Source organism: Alexandromys fortis, unplaced genomic scaffold (genome assembly GCF_014885135.2).
Source record: "Alexandromys fortis isolate MF-2015 unplaced genomic scaffold, M_Fortis_MF-2015_v1.1 scaffold_175, whole genome shotgun sequence".
In the NCBI taxonomy this organism is placed as follows: Eukaryota; Metazoa; Chordata; class Mammalia; order Rodentia; family Cricetidae; genus Alexandromys; species Alexandromys fortis.
Window position 1 is genome coordinate 711,692 of NW_026068065.1, and position 14,163 is coordinate 725,854.

Genomic DNA, 14,163 nt, shown 5'->3' on the forward strand with positions numbered 1-14,163 from the left:
TTCGAACACTATACATTCATGACTATCTTCATACATTCTTTAAACAGCTTCCTAACAAAGAAAAGCAAGACGTCTACCACCCACCGACACACTACCTTACTCAACGCCAGAATGTCTGTGCTAATCTTTAGTCCTCTGTATACAAGGCAGAAAGAATCCAAAACACAAACGAAGAGTTAGATGGGGAAGATGGGAAACAAGGAAAGCAGTTGCCAACAGATTTCATGAAACCCATTAAATTCTGAAAAAATAAGTATTTAATATTTATATTGCTTCATGACAAAAAAAAAATGCCCACTGGATCCACCTGTATGGATGGGTACGTGAGGAGACCATATATGCCATACCTATAAAAATGCTCCCAGAGTGTCTGCCTCTTTTCACTGAAAGGGACAATGAGATTTGGGGGGGGGGGGGACGGGTTGTGAAGCCCTACATAGTTAAAGTGTTAAGGAAACCAAAATACAGTTTCCCAGAGTCAACACGCTCTGGGTTACACAAAGTCACGCTGAATTGCTAGAACTTGCCGTTTCTCTGCTGCGAGGAAACAGGACTTCTAAAAACTTGCTAACAGATTGTGCTTCTGACGTCGCAGGGCCACACCCCACTCTAGAGCTCAGGACAACTTTCACATGGCTTGGAATCCTCTCGGTCACACCCTCAAGACCAGAACAAATCCCGCGGAATTCTCTCAAGCTAGCGGAAGCATGAGAGAACACCACAGCCATCTTTGGGGTAGGTGTGTGCATGCACGCATGCATGTGTGTGTGTGAGACTAAGGCATTAGAGAGAGGCCCGAGTGAGGGGAAAAGGGAGTCTTCTGGCTGCTCCCATACCTTCTTTCTGGGCACAAAGAAGGTTGATTTGTTTGTGTTCTAGTAAGGAGAAATGCTTGCAGGTGTGGTCATGTGACAGAGAGCCATGAGCTCCCTGTGCACTTCTCAACAACAATAATTTAGGTTTACAGTTACAGCATAAATAATCTGAAAATGACAGTGAATAGAAGCTTTATAGTATTCAAAATTATGTTTTTTTTTAAATGCCCATTGGGTACATGCAAAATTATATCATATTGTCTACTAGAACTAAAGTTCTTATCTGTATGAGAAAATTCATAGATTATTCCTAATATTTCTGCATATTAAGGTAGCAAAATAGTAAGTCATTAAGTTATCACATTTGTAATGTCCCACAAGGGTCTTATGACTACCCAGGCAACTGAATTAATTCTCGAGGTCAATGGTAAGATGGATTCAGTTTGGGGAGCACCGTCTCCTGCCCTTCTTAGGCATCTGGCCCCAGTGTAGAAGGGTGGAAGACACGTGCACCTCCTCGTTAGGGGTGGGCCAGGAGAGGACGGCAGAACTTCCTAGAAGGTTTGAGGGGAAAGGTCTGAGTGGGGCTGGGAAGGGGCATGGGTGCTCCACTTAAGATGGTTTGGGTCCCTCCAACACCTGCAAGAGCCTAGGCTCATAGAGGTCCAAGGCCATGCTGCTCACGGGAGGAGCTAACACTGAGGTCTGGGGATAGGGACTCTGTACAAATACATGGAAAGTAAACAGTTCTTGGTGAACCCAAAAGAAGCCCACCCATAAATCACACAAAAATGTCCCTAACACATTGTGTTCCTTCCAATGTGTCTGTCCCTCTAATCCAGCACCTGTGTGCGGAGAGGGAATGGGGCTGTGGAAGGACACAGCTCACGTGAAGACGTGAACTATGCCTCCAGTCTATCTACATTCACATCATCTTCCAGTGTTCTGTCTACACAGTGAGCACCACACGGCAGTGGCAGACAGGCCGGGCCACAGGTAACCTTTCTGGGGGCCACAGCAGCAGGGAAACTCACATACAGGATCAAGGGGCTACCCACTACTTATATTCCATCCCATCTGCTGAATCCGAGGGGCCTCGGGACTCTCTGAAACCAGATGTCAAACACAGGATTAGTAAAACCAGTCACCGTGCCACCTGAAGCTAGTTACACATAATGCCAGAATACGGCATTTCTAAAACAAAAACAAACAAAAAAAAACCATAAGTCTAAAATCATCTTTAAAAATCCCAGCAATTTAAGTAATCGTACAGTATCTCATCTCAAATATTTTTTTAAGATTTCTTTTCCTAAGTAAAATGGCTCCCAAAGAGCCATGATTTTCTTTAAAAGGGTTTCATTTTAATTCAAAAAAAAAGGGGGGGGATGTAAAACGGGGAGAGAAACAAGCTTGCTGAATTTGTATTTTGGTGTTTTTGAGACAGGGTCTCATTATGTAGCCCTGGGCTGGTCTGGAATTCATTAGTAGACTGGCCTTGAACTCACAATGGCCTCTGCCTAGGTGTGGGTCACCACAGCTAGCCTAAATTTGTATTTTGGATTGTGAGGGTTAGGGAGGGTGCCCCAGCCCTGAAAAGGGACTCTACCTTATCGATTCTCTCATTTCACAGCTTGGCCACTCCCCAACTCCAGCTGCGCCAGCAGGGAACACGGAACAAAGTCATGAATACAAGAGACCAAATTCAAGGCTTCTTTCTTGTGGCTGGGTAGGCGGTGTGTGCAAATGTAGGAAACCACTCCCCACTGACATAAGGTGCCTGTCTGTGGATACCGTCGTACACGAGCTCTGGAGCAACGCTCAGTCCCAAGGGCACCCATTGCTCAGTCCGTGGTGACCCAAGTCCCTGGGCAGCCCCAGACTTGTCACTTCTCCACTTTCTTGGCTTTCTTGAGGATGTCGCACTTTTTCCTGTTGGGGCGGCGACACCGCTCATCAATGCTGGGTATACATTCATAATGCCACACCTCCTCCATCTTCTCCACCGGGTAGACAGCTTCCACGTAATGGCGGATGAGTCTCAGGCGCGTGGGGTCCAGCTGCTTCTTATTGCAAGCCCCGGAGTGGTTGTACTGCAGTCGAAGGTTCTCAGCTGTGAAGAGTTCAGGGAAGAGCCTGACCAGGAGTCGGGCAGCGAAGTTGCCCACCGACAGGCTCTGCTGCACGATCTCACGAACCTCCTTGTCCGACAGCAGGTAGGGAGAAGGCACCGGAAAGTCGGGCGAGGGGACCACCAACTCGTCCAAGGGGATTTTGCAAAAGTCTTTGCTGCTCCTTTCAGGAGGCAGCGGGGGCCCCTCAAACTCCTCTCGGAACCTCTCGGGGTTGATTGCATAACTTGCTAGGTCCCGGCACTCAGGGCCAGGTACATGGACCTTGCGCTGCTGCTGGTAAGAGCGCCTCTGCTCCGTGTCCCTGCGTCGACAGCGCTCATCCAGCTTGCCCACAAACTCCAGAGTCCACACGCGGTCGTTCTTGGCCCGAGGGTAGAGCAGCTGCACGTAGTGGCGGATCAGCCTGATGCGGGCTGGGTCCAGCTGCTTCTTGCCCAGGGAGCCGCTGCAGTTGTACTGCTTGCGCAGGTTCTCGTGGGTGAAGAGCTCCGGGAACAGGTGCACTAGCAGGCGGGAGGCAAAGTTGCCAATGGACAGGCTGCTCTCATAGATGCTACGCAGCTGCTCCTTACTCAGTAGGCAATCTGAGCCTGGCATCTCGAAGTCTGGCTGTGGGATCTCCAACTTGTCAAAATCAATGGGCACCAGCCAGATCTTCTTGGAGCGCCGGCCAGGCCGCTCGCCCTCGAAGTTGTCCTCCACCTTGACCACTGAGATGTCATCTGGCAGGCTGGAGGAGTCATAGCAGTCGTCCCGTGGGTTCTCCCCCTCGCTGCCCCCCTCCAGCCCCAGGCCCTCCAGCTCATCATTGATGCGCTGGGCACACTGCTGCAGCCAGGCCTCCTCCTCCTGCATGTCCGGGAAGTAGATTTCCGTGTAGTTGCGGATGATCTGCAGCCTCTGAGGATCCAGCTCTTGCTTGCCACCGTCGCCATAGCAGCTGTACTGTTCACCCAGCTTCCGATGGTCAAACAGCTCCGGGAAGAGCCGGTGCAGGAGGAACACGGCAAACTCACCTGGGGAGGAGGCTTCATCTAGGAACTCGGTGAGGTCCTGTGTGTCCACCACATGGTCCGAGGCGATGGTGCTGCTGCGGTCCAGAGACAGAGCTTCTTCTTGGTCCTTGTTGTCTAGAAAGTGGCCGGCGTCCACTTGGTCTGCTTCAAAGAAGTTGGTGACCTGGCTGCCTGGCTGGCTGTCCTCCATTTCTCGCTGGGCCCAGAAGCGGCTGAAGAAGTCATTCAGCTGTGGCAAGCACTCAGCCTGCCACACAGCTGTGTCCTTCACAGAGGGGTAGTAGACCTCCACGTAGTTGCGGATGAGCTGGAGGTGCAGTGACTCGAGCTTCCGCTTGGCGGCAAAGCCACAGGCACTGCAGCCGCGGGAGAAATCCACCTCTCCAAAGAGCTCCGGGAAGAGCTGCACCAGCAGGCGACACGCTAGGTCACCACAGGACAGGCTCTGCTCCGCTATCTGCTTCAGCTCAGCACTAGTGAGCTGGTATTCAGGGGGAGGCTGGAACTTAGCCACCAGCTCAGAAGGGCTCACCTGCTTCTTGATGCGGCTCACCTCGAGGGAGAGCAGGTCTACCTTGCTGTGAAGCTGGGACATGTTAGATGTGAGTGTGTTGAGCATGTAGAACATCTTTTGAATCAGGAAGTAGATATTGGGGTCCCCATCAGTGGCCACCCCAGCACCACATTCCCGTTTCTGAGATTCATTCAGCAGGCGCAGAGGAGAGGGGCTGGTACTGGAGTTCGCCTTCTCAAAGAGCTCATAGGGGCTGAGCAGGTCTCCGGAGGGAGGGTTCTTCTTCTCCGTGATCTTGTGGGAGATGCCATACAGAGGCCTCTTGTAGGAAGGAGTTGTGGCCTCACTGGAAGGCTCGTCTTCCGCAGGCCAAACACAGCTCCCACTCCTGCCCCTGCTTGCTGGCTCTCCATTTCCCTGGCAGGGCGAGCTGTTCTCACGATTGCGCATGCCTGCCAGGAGTGCCTAAGAAACAGAAACCATTTTGCAGAGTTAGGTGTATGTTCTGATACAAAGCATTAGAGACTGGGCTGGGACAGCACAAAGGACCCAAGGTCAATGCTTCTTGTCCAAACCAATCTGTCCATCCAGGAATACACCAAAGATACAGTAGCATCTGAGGGCCAACCTGTTCCATCTCCCTACTCCTTGCTAGACCCGGGAAGGCTCCTACTGTTGTAGAATACTTCTGCTCATCCGGCTAACAGAGGCCAAGCTGGTAAGACTGGGTAAAAACTTCTAGGATCGAAGAGCAGTGGTGGTGCACGCCTTTTATCCCAGCACTCAGGAGGCGGAGGCAGAGGCAGAGAGAGGCAGGTCTCTCTGAGTTCAAGGCCAGCCTGGTCTACAAGAGCTAGTTCCAGGTCAGGTTCCAAAGCTACAGAAAAACCCTCTCGAAAAACAAACAAAAGGGGGGGGGGTAAGGTTTACCCAGGCAGCAAGCAGACCCGGCAATACTAACTGAGCCTCCTGTGCTTTCCACATACTGATTAGTGAAGTTCTTCCTGGACCCCCTTTAAAGACAAAACAAAGCCCGACTCACACACCTGGACATAAAGAGATTCTGGTGCTGCCAGCACTGAAGCCAGGGATGCTTGCACATGCTAAGTGGTTGCTCTACTGTGAGCAACACTGCACCCTCCACCTGGGATCCTTTCTTTCCATATTTTTTGGGGTGGTGTTTTTTTGTTTTGGTTTTAAAGATGGGGTCTCCCTCTCGTCCTCTGCTAGAATCATGGAGACAAAGAGATCTTTGATGATATTCTGATTCCATGAAGGTGGCTCTGTAGAAACTAACACAGGGTCAGTGGCTTCTGCCTGTTCTAGCTGTTCTAAAACATGTCTCACTTCTCGAGAGCAGAGGGCTCTCTTGCTTGGAGGAAGGGAGAGATTGTGGGTGGTCCCACCCACTCTTCTGCCCCACTCCTTCCTGGTGACTCCTCTCCTATCTTGTCGCACTGAAAGTCACAGCCATTTCTGATCTATCCCACCACTGAGCAAAGCGGCTGGAATAGAGGAGAGTCCCCTAATAATCACACTGTCCCATCTCTGCCTAAGAAAAGGACCCCTGGGAGCTGGGGGTGGCAAAACAAAACCCACTGACTTTATGAAACCCTGAGGACAGAGGTGTAAGTGCACGGGCCTCCCTGTGTGACCGTCCATGCCTTAGCTTCTGTGTCTGCTGCAGGATCATTTTGGGAGCAATGGGATAATGCACAGCAAGCACAGGGTCAAGTGTTTACTGCAGCAGGGTCACACTAAACAAGACCATTCTCAGGCGCAGAAGGAATGGTGTGGCCTTTTGTTACGCTGTCAGAGCTTAGGGAACTGCTGCAGCTACATACAGTTCTAAGCTGCCTGGTGTAAGTGCTGAGGATTGAACCTGGGTCCTCTGGAAAAGCAGCATGTGCTCTTAACCACTGGGCCCCAGTCCCACCCCCGTTTTTTAAGACAAGATTTTGTTTCATATTATAGTAAGAACCAAACACAGGGCCTTTAATCCTTACGACCTGACTTCCCATAATGCTGAGACTACAGGTGGGGGGTGGGAGTGGGGGGCTACCACACCCAGTTTAGGTTACTTATTTTAAGGAAAAATTTTATTCACTAATCAAATTTGACACAGCTAGAAGCAGGGACAGCTCCTTTTTAAAAAATGAGAATATGCAAATGTAGCATGCCATTTTATTTAGAATCGCAAATTAGTTTCTTTTTAAAAAATAGATGAAGTCAGGCAGTGGTGGCACACGCCTTTAATCCCAGCACTCAGGAGGCAGAGGCAAGCAGATCTCTGTGAATTCAAGGCCAGCCTGGTCTACAAGCTCCAAAGCTACAGAGAAACCCTGTCTCGAAAATACAAAACCAAAACAACAACAACAACAAAAACCCCAAAATACAATAAAAAAAAAAATAGATGAGAGAAGAAAACACCCAACCGCCTGCATTCTGGAGAAATGGAGAACTGGCAACTTCTGAACCCTGGAGTGAGATGCTGCAGCCTACTGGTTCTGGAGGCCAGAGGCCTTCACTTGAGGCTGGAAAGTTTGGCAGCGCGGCAGGAAGCAGCCTGTTCCTTCCTATCTGTGTGTTCTCTTCCAAAGTGAGCTGGGCGACTCGGCCTGTGCGGTGCCTGTCTGTATTCCAATCTACTCAAGAGGCTAAAGTATGAAGATCACGTGAGCCCAGCGGATCTAGACTAACCCAGGCAACAAAGAAAGCAAAAGCTTTTGTATTTCACATTTATTGACCTAGACACACAAGTACAATTGTTGGCCATGAGAGATCTACTGGACTCTGCCTCCCAAGCGCTGGGATTAAATGTGTGCAAGCAGGACGTGAGTGAACACCTGACTGGAAACCCCCTCCAGGATTCTCAACCCAGCTGTTAACACAAACATTGCCATTCCCACCGAGCATGCTAGAAACTCTCAGATCAATGGAAACACTTTTTACTAAACTGCCTGATAAAAAAATGAAGAGTCCCAGTAGAGGGCAATGTGCTTCACTCAGAAACCCTGGATAACAATTCAACATAAAACGCAAGCACCAAAGGGAAGGTTCTTAGATATCTCTACAATGGTGTCCTGTCAACTCAGCGCTCAATTAATTCCACAAACACTGCCAAGGCAACGATGTGCTGGCTGCGTTTACTGCTGCTGATAAAATCTCTGCTCAGCTGTCTAGGAATATCAAGAAATCTTTAAATCTGTGCTACTTGGCACAGGGTGTCTGGCTGACAGTTCCCAGTCCTCCAAGGTGTATCTTCCAACCATATGGGACTCTGTGGCACAGCTCTGGCTCTGATGCTGGCATCTAGCCTAAATCATGATGGACGTTCCAGTCACGAGCACCTGCAGACTCACAGGGAAGACCTGAAGATCTCAGCTGGAGAATGGGACTGAGGCACCACCATGCAGGTGAGGGGCAGCAGACATCCTGGGGAAGATTCCAGGGGTATGGCCACTAGTGCTCTAAGGACTAGTAATCACCCTCAGACCCCAGAGTCCACACAAGTCACTGAATTCAGTTCAGTGAAAAATGAGTGGCTAAACAGAATCCCGGGAGTCAGCAACGGAAGACCAAGCAAGCAGCATGTCTATGGGAAGCAAGAGTGGAAAATCACTGTGAAATCAAGTGTGGGCCACGTGATGTGGCACCAGGGCGCTAGTACCACTATTCTGGAATAATGGCAGTGACGGCGATGCTTACCCTGGGCACACTAGGAAAGAGTCACACACAGCCTCTCCCTTATGGCCTTCCTGGTGCTGCCACAGAACCTGGAAGCAGTCTGCACCCCACACACAGCCCTCCAGCCCTTACTCCATCAGCTCCCAGTTAAGTGCACAGTTTCTGACAGAGCAGTCTTGGTAGCACCAAGCTCTCAGCCTGTTTTTAAATGGGGAACCCGTCATCGGTTCCTCTGAGACACCTTAGGAACCCCAGCTTTTTCAACAGTTACACACCTAGAAGACACCAAGTGTAGCATAAATGAGTAAGATGGCATTTCTGCTATCTGATTAAAACCAACCACAGTAGATTTCTTATGTCTTGGTTTTTTGAGACACGGTTTCGGTTTCTCCGCGTAGCCCTGGCTGTCGTGGAACTCACTCTGTAGATAGATCAGGCTGACCTCGAACTCACAGAGATCCACCTGCCTCTGTTCTGAGTGCTAGGATTAAAGGTGTGCACCACCACTGCTCAGCAACAGTGGAACAGTCACACGACAAAAGCCCCAGGAGAAGAGTTAACCGGTACAGCTCTTGACCATCACCTCCAGTTCTGTGAACAAAGGTGATCCCCAGATGACAAGGTGGCTCAGCAGGACTGCCACTAAGCCTGACCACTCAAGTTCAGTCCCTGGGACCCACATGGTGGAAGGAAAGGACAAATTCCTATAAACTGTCCTTTGACCCACACACACCACGGCACAGAGAGAGAGAGAGAAAAAGAAAAAGAAACAGAGAAACAGAGACAGAGAGACTAAATAAATAAACAATAAAACTGCAGATAGAAATTCTAGCCACATGTGCCAAGCCTGCTTCAGGGAGAAGCAGAGTGAGTCTTCCTGGTCCTTGTCAGACTTTTCTAAGAAAGCTGTTTTTCTTCTAAGTTCCATACTAACTGTCAGTCATAAAACAAGGAATGGGGGGGGGGGCTAGAGACATGGCTTGGGTGATTAACACGGCTGCTCTTCCAGGGTACCTGGATTCAATTCCCAGCACCCACATGGAAGCTTGCAACAGTTCATAACTCCATTTCCAGGGGATCCGACACCCTCTTCTGACCTCCATAGGCATCAAGCATGCACATGATGAATATACATTCAGGCTAAAGATCCATATATACAAAACATATATATGTATATACTTTTTTCAAGACAGGGTTTCTCTGTGTAATAGCCCTAGTAGTCCTAGAACTAGCTCTTGTAGACCAGGCTGGCCTCGAACTTACAGACATCCACCGGCTTCTGCTGGGGATTAAAGGTGTACACCACCACCACCACCACCACCACCACCACCACCACCACCTGACTTACACATCTTTAAATTTAAATAATCAAGTCAAGCATTGGTGGCACACACCTTTAATCCCAGCACTCAGAACAAGGCGGATCTCTGTGAGTTCAAGGTCAACTTGGTCTACAGTGCAAGTTCCAGGATGGCAAGAGCTGCAGAGAAACCCTATCTTGAAAAAAACAAAAACAAAAAAGGGGGGGAGGGGATTTGATTTTTTTTTTTACATACTTTTTATCTTTGGGTATGAGTACTTTGCCTGCATGAATGTATGAGCACTGTGTGCTTGCCTGGTTTTCTCCCTGACCACAGAGGGTGTGGAGCCCTTGGAGCTGGAGTGACGGACAACCGTGAGTCAGCACTTGGGGACTGGGAACTGCTTGCTCACTGACCATCTCTCCCCAGTAGTGTTCTCATGTTTATCTTCGAAGTTCTACGTAAACAATCCTGGCACCTGCAAAAGTTTTAATTTCTTCCTTCCAAAACACTGTTACCGCTACTATTCTATTATTTTCACTGTATTTCTATCAGACCCAGGACTGTACACACACTAGGACAAGCACTCTACCAATGAACTATATGCCAGCTTCCCTTTAAAACAATTTTATTATGTTCATTTTGTGTGTGCTGCACACACAAGTCACAGCATACACATGGAAGCCAGAGACCCTCCCACCAAGGGAGCTCAACAGGGCAAACTCTGGTCTGCAGGCTTCCTTGCATGCACCTTTCCACAATTTGCCCCCACACCCAAACAAGCGCTTGCTTTGCGGCTCAGGCTGGTCTTGAACTCATTGCACAGTCCAAACTACTCTCAAACTCTGTCCTCTGCTGAGCGCTGGAATAAGAAGCTCTGCACAACACACTGGGCTTGTTATTTAATTCTTGTGACTCTGAGGACTGAATGCTGTCTCAGCTGTCACAGGCCTGGTGACTGCTGATGTAGGAATTCCAGGCTGGTCCAGGCTACAGGATGAGAACCTGCCTTGAGACTGGGGGGGACAAGGACTATACACCTGGAATACTGACATGGGGGACGTAGAGATAGGAGAATAGTTGAGGGTCATCTCGACTAACAATGGGGGCGTAGCAGCATACACCTTTCATCCTAGCACTATGTATGACTTAGGTTTCTAACTAATCTCCAAACCTCCAAGAACTTTAGTCTGTACATAAACTCACACAGTGACTAGGCCTATGTACAAAGATGGTCACTCTAGCATTGTTCACAGCACTAATAGAAAACACCTACCATTAGGAAAAAGGACAGGAAATGATTATCTAAAAGATGTAAGAGCGATGAGGTATAGTATAGCTCAGTCAATAGTATGCACCAAGCTGTGGGTCCATTCACCACCACTTGAAGGAAAATGGAATCAGGAGGGTCAGGAGTTCAAGGTCATCCTCAGCTACTTCCTCAGGAGTTTGAAGAAGGTCTGGGCTACGGCTACGGACAACAGGGGCCGGGAACAACTCAGCTGTCAAACTCTTGCTTAGCATCACGAAGCCTTGGGTTCAAGCCCCAACACCAAAAATGTGCACAGACAAAAGAAAGCCAGCTGCAAACTTTAGATTCTAACGCTGCCGCTGCCGGTCAGACTGTGTCCTCATTCCTCCTGCCCAACTCCTGCTGTGTCTTAGCCACGCCTGTCTGATGTGCTCTGGAGCAGTGAGGAACATTTTGTGAACTGTTGGGGACAGAGAACAAATGGGTAACTGCTTTTCAGACAAGCCCTTCCACTAACCACTGTGGACTTTACCAGCCTCAAGGCACACCAGCGGCCGTCAGGTACCACAGTCTGGCACTACCCTGGGAACTTCCGATATGCATGAAGCCCTTCCCCAGTTCACACAGTATGAAGCAAGGGCAGGGGTTAGAGTGAAATGTGGTGAATTTCTAAATATTCCTTTATAAAAACGTTTAAAGGTGTAAAAAAAAAAAAAGTCATTTTTTTCCCGTGGAATTATTTTTTAAAATGTGTCACTTAGGCTGGGTAGACAGCTCAGTGCACCAGTGCTAAGACCTAAGTCGGAAACCCCAGAGAGAACCCATAAGAGCTAAACATAGTAGCAGACATCTAAAATGCCATCACGGACTCCTGAGACAAGATGGGAAGTACACACAGCTCTCAGGTCAGCCGGCCCATATATGGAGGTGAGCCACAAAGAGGGCTCATCTCAGCCCAGGTGAAAGGCAAAGACAAACACAACACCCAGTTACCTGCTGACCTCCTACACAGAAACCCTCTACTTAGACTTATATACAGATTTTTTTTTTCCTTTTGGTTTTTTTGAGCAGGTTTTCTCTAGCTGTCTGGGAGCTAGTTCTGTACCAGGCTGGCTTCAAACTCACCAAGATTCTCTTGCTTCTGCCTCACAAGTGCTGGGATTATGGCATGCACCAACACCGCCTGGTGAGATTTTTAAAAATTGTCTTTTTAAGTACTACTTATGACAGTTACAAAGTGGGAACAAGTCAAATGTCTATCAGTTGATAAATGAATACACAAATGAGATTCCAGCCACATAATGGACTATTTAGTATTTGGTCGTAAAAAGGAACAGAGTGCTTCTGGGATCCTGGTTCTCCATGCAAAGAGCCTGGAAGTCTCTGACCCATTTTAACAAGTCAACAGCTTGAACAAACTAAATCCAAACAACTTTCCTAGAATCCAAACAGCAGAGGGTACAGACCAACAGCCACCCCCCCCCGAAACTAGCGTGGACACAGAGATCACAGCCACCCAGGAGAGTCAAGAGCAGAGATCTCCAGGGGAAACAGGACCAGGAGGAGAAAACAGAGCCTGTGGTGATGAGTCAGGGAGAAAGGCCTCAGAGTTAACTCCAACATTCTCAGTCAGAGGGCACCTATATTTTTGTGGATTTTACCTTCAAAGTTCTAGGTCTTCAGTAAATGTCAGAGGGAAATTCCTTCACGATCATGGCAGAGGAATTAAAAACAGAACATTAAAAACAGAACAACGTTGGAATGTTCTGGAGCACCGTGTATTTGCCTGTACAGGTTTTAGCAGAGCCTTTGAGACCTGAGGGAAGGGAGAGGAATGACACACGACAGGACAATAGGACAGAGGAGCAGCACAGGTCTGTTAAATAGCCCAAAGCAAAGCAGGGCGCAGGGCGCTGGCCTGGCAATGCAGTGACCAGAATGATGGAAGGATAGGGCCAATTCCTGCGAGCTGTCCTCTGACCTCCAAAATAACGTAGGCTGCCGAGCATGTTCACACACAAAAAAATTTACTCTTATCTACCTAACAGACAACAGTCCATGATACATGCGTGTGTGTGTTTGCTCTATGTGCACTTGTACTCCTGTTACTGAAGTTGAATATTTAAGTTTTAAGTGTATACTGCATTCTAGGGTAGCATCGGGAGGTTAGGAAAAGAGAAGGAATTGATATCACAAAATAGAGAAAACGGAATCTTACAAATGCCCAGTTAAAACCTAAAAACAAAGTCGGGTATGATGGTACTTGACTTAGCCACAGAGACAAGGGGATCTCTGAGTTTTGAGTCCAGCCTGGTTTACATAATGAGTTCCAGGATAGCCAGGGACATGCAGAGAGACCCTGTCTCAAAACAAAACAAAGCAAGCAAACAAACAAGCCTAACAAGATCCAGGTATGTTGGTTCATCTCATACCTGTAATTTCAGCACCTGGGAGGCAGAGGCAGGCTGAACTCTTGATTTTTAAGCTAGTCCGAGCTGCATAGTGAACACATACCAGCATGGCTACAGATGCCAGCAGGGCGGTGAGACCATGTTTCAACAACAATAACAACAACAACAATAATACCCCCACAAAACCTAAAAGGAGCCAGCCACACTGACAAATGTCTATTCCAATACTCTGAGGGCTGAGGCAGAAGCACTGTATATTAAGCTGCTCTGTATAGAACAAGTTCAACACCATCAAGGGCCACACTGAACGGCCCCGTGTAAGAGCCAAAGTTATATTTTAAGTGAGTATAGATCATATCAAGTTGATAATTAAAACTACTCAAGAGACAGAGGCAGGTGGATGTCTGTGAGTTCCGGGACAGCCAGGGCTATTACACAGAGAAACCCTGTCTGGGAATGGACGGGACAACACAGACAAACAGAAAAACAACTAACCACCATGCAACCCAATAACCAGACTAAGGCTGGGGATGCATGTAGTGATTACTTGGTACACACAGGAGTTAGGGACCCTCAGTGCTGGGGATAAAGAATCACAGGGAGCCATCACTAAAGATCTCAAGGCCAACAAAAGGATGATAAAAAGAATACTGCTCGACACTGAAATTTTGGGGGAGACAATTTGATAACTCACATTAAATGGACCAATCCATTATGACACAATCTGTTAAAATTTATATAAGAAACAGACAATCTAGCCGGGCGATGGTGGCGCACGCCTTTAATCCCAGCACTCGGGAGGCAGAGACAGGCGGATCTCTGTGAGTTCGAGACCAGCCTGGTCTACAGAGCTAGTTCCAGGACAGGCTCCAAAGCCACAGAGAAACCCTGTCTCGAAAAACCAAAAAAAAAAACCAAAAAAAAAAAAAAAAAAAAAAAAAAAAAAAAAAAAAAAAAAAAAAAAAAAAAAAAAAAAACAAAAAAAAAAAAAAAAAAAAAAAAAAAAAAGAAAAAAAAGAAACAGACAATCTGAAT

At 48.0% G+C, this 14,163-nt stretch overlaps 1 protein-coding gene across 3 annotated transcripts in view; it reads right to left on the reverse strand.

Moving 5' to 3' along the window:
• Positions 1-358: 358 nt before the first annotated feature.
• The window catches only part of Bend3 (BEN domain containing 3), a 34,718-nt gene continuing 20,913 nt past the window's right edge, over positions 359-14,163 (reverse strand). For all 3 annotated transcript variants that reach the window (XM_050120527.1, XM_050120528.1, XM_050120529.1), the window contains exon 4: positions 359-4,942. In XM_050120527.1, the coding sequence (XP_049976484.1) occupies positions 2,699-4,942 (2,244 nt within the window). In that variant the 3' untranslated portion in view covers positions 359-2,698. The remainder of the gene's footprint in view (positions 4,943-14,163) is intronic.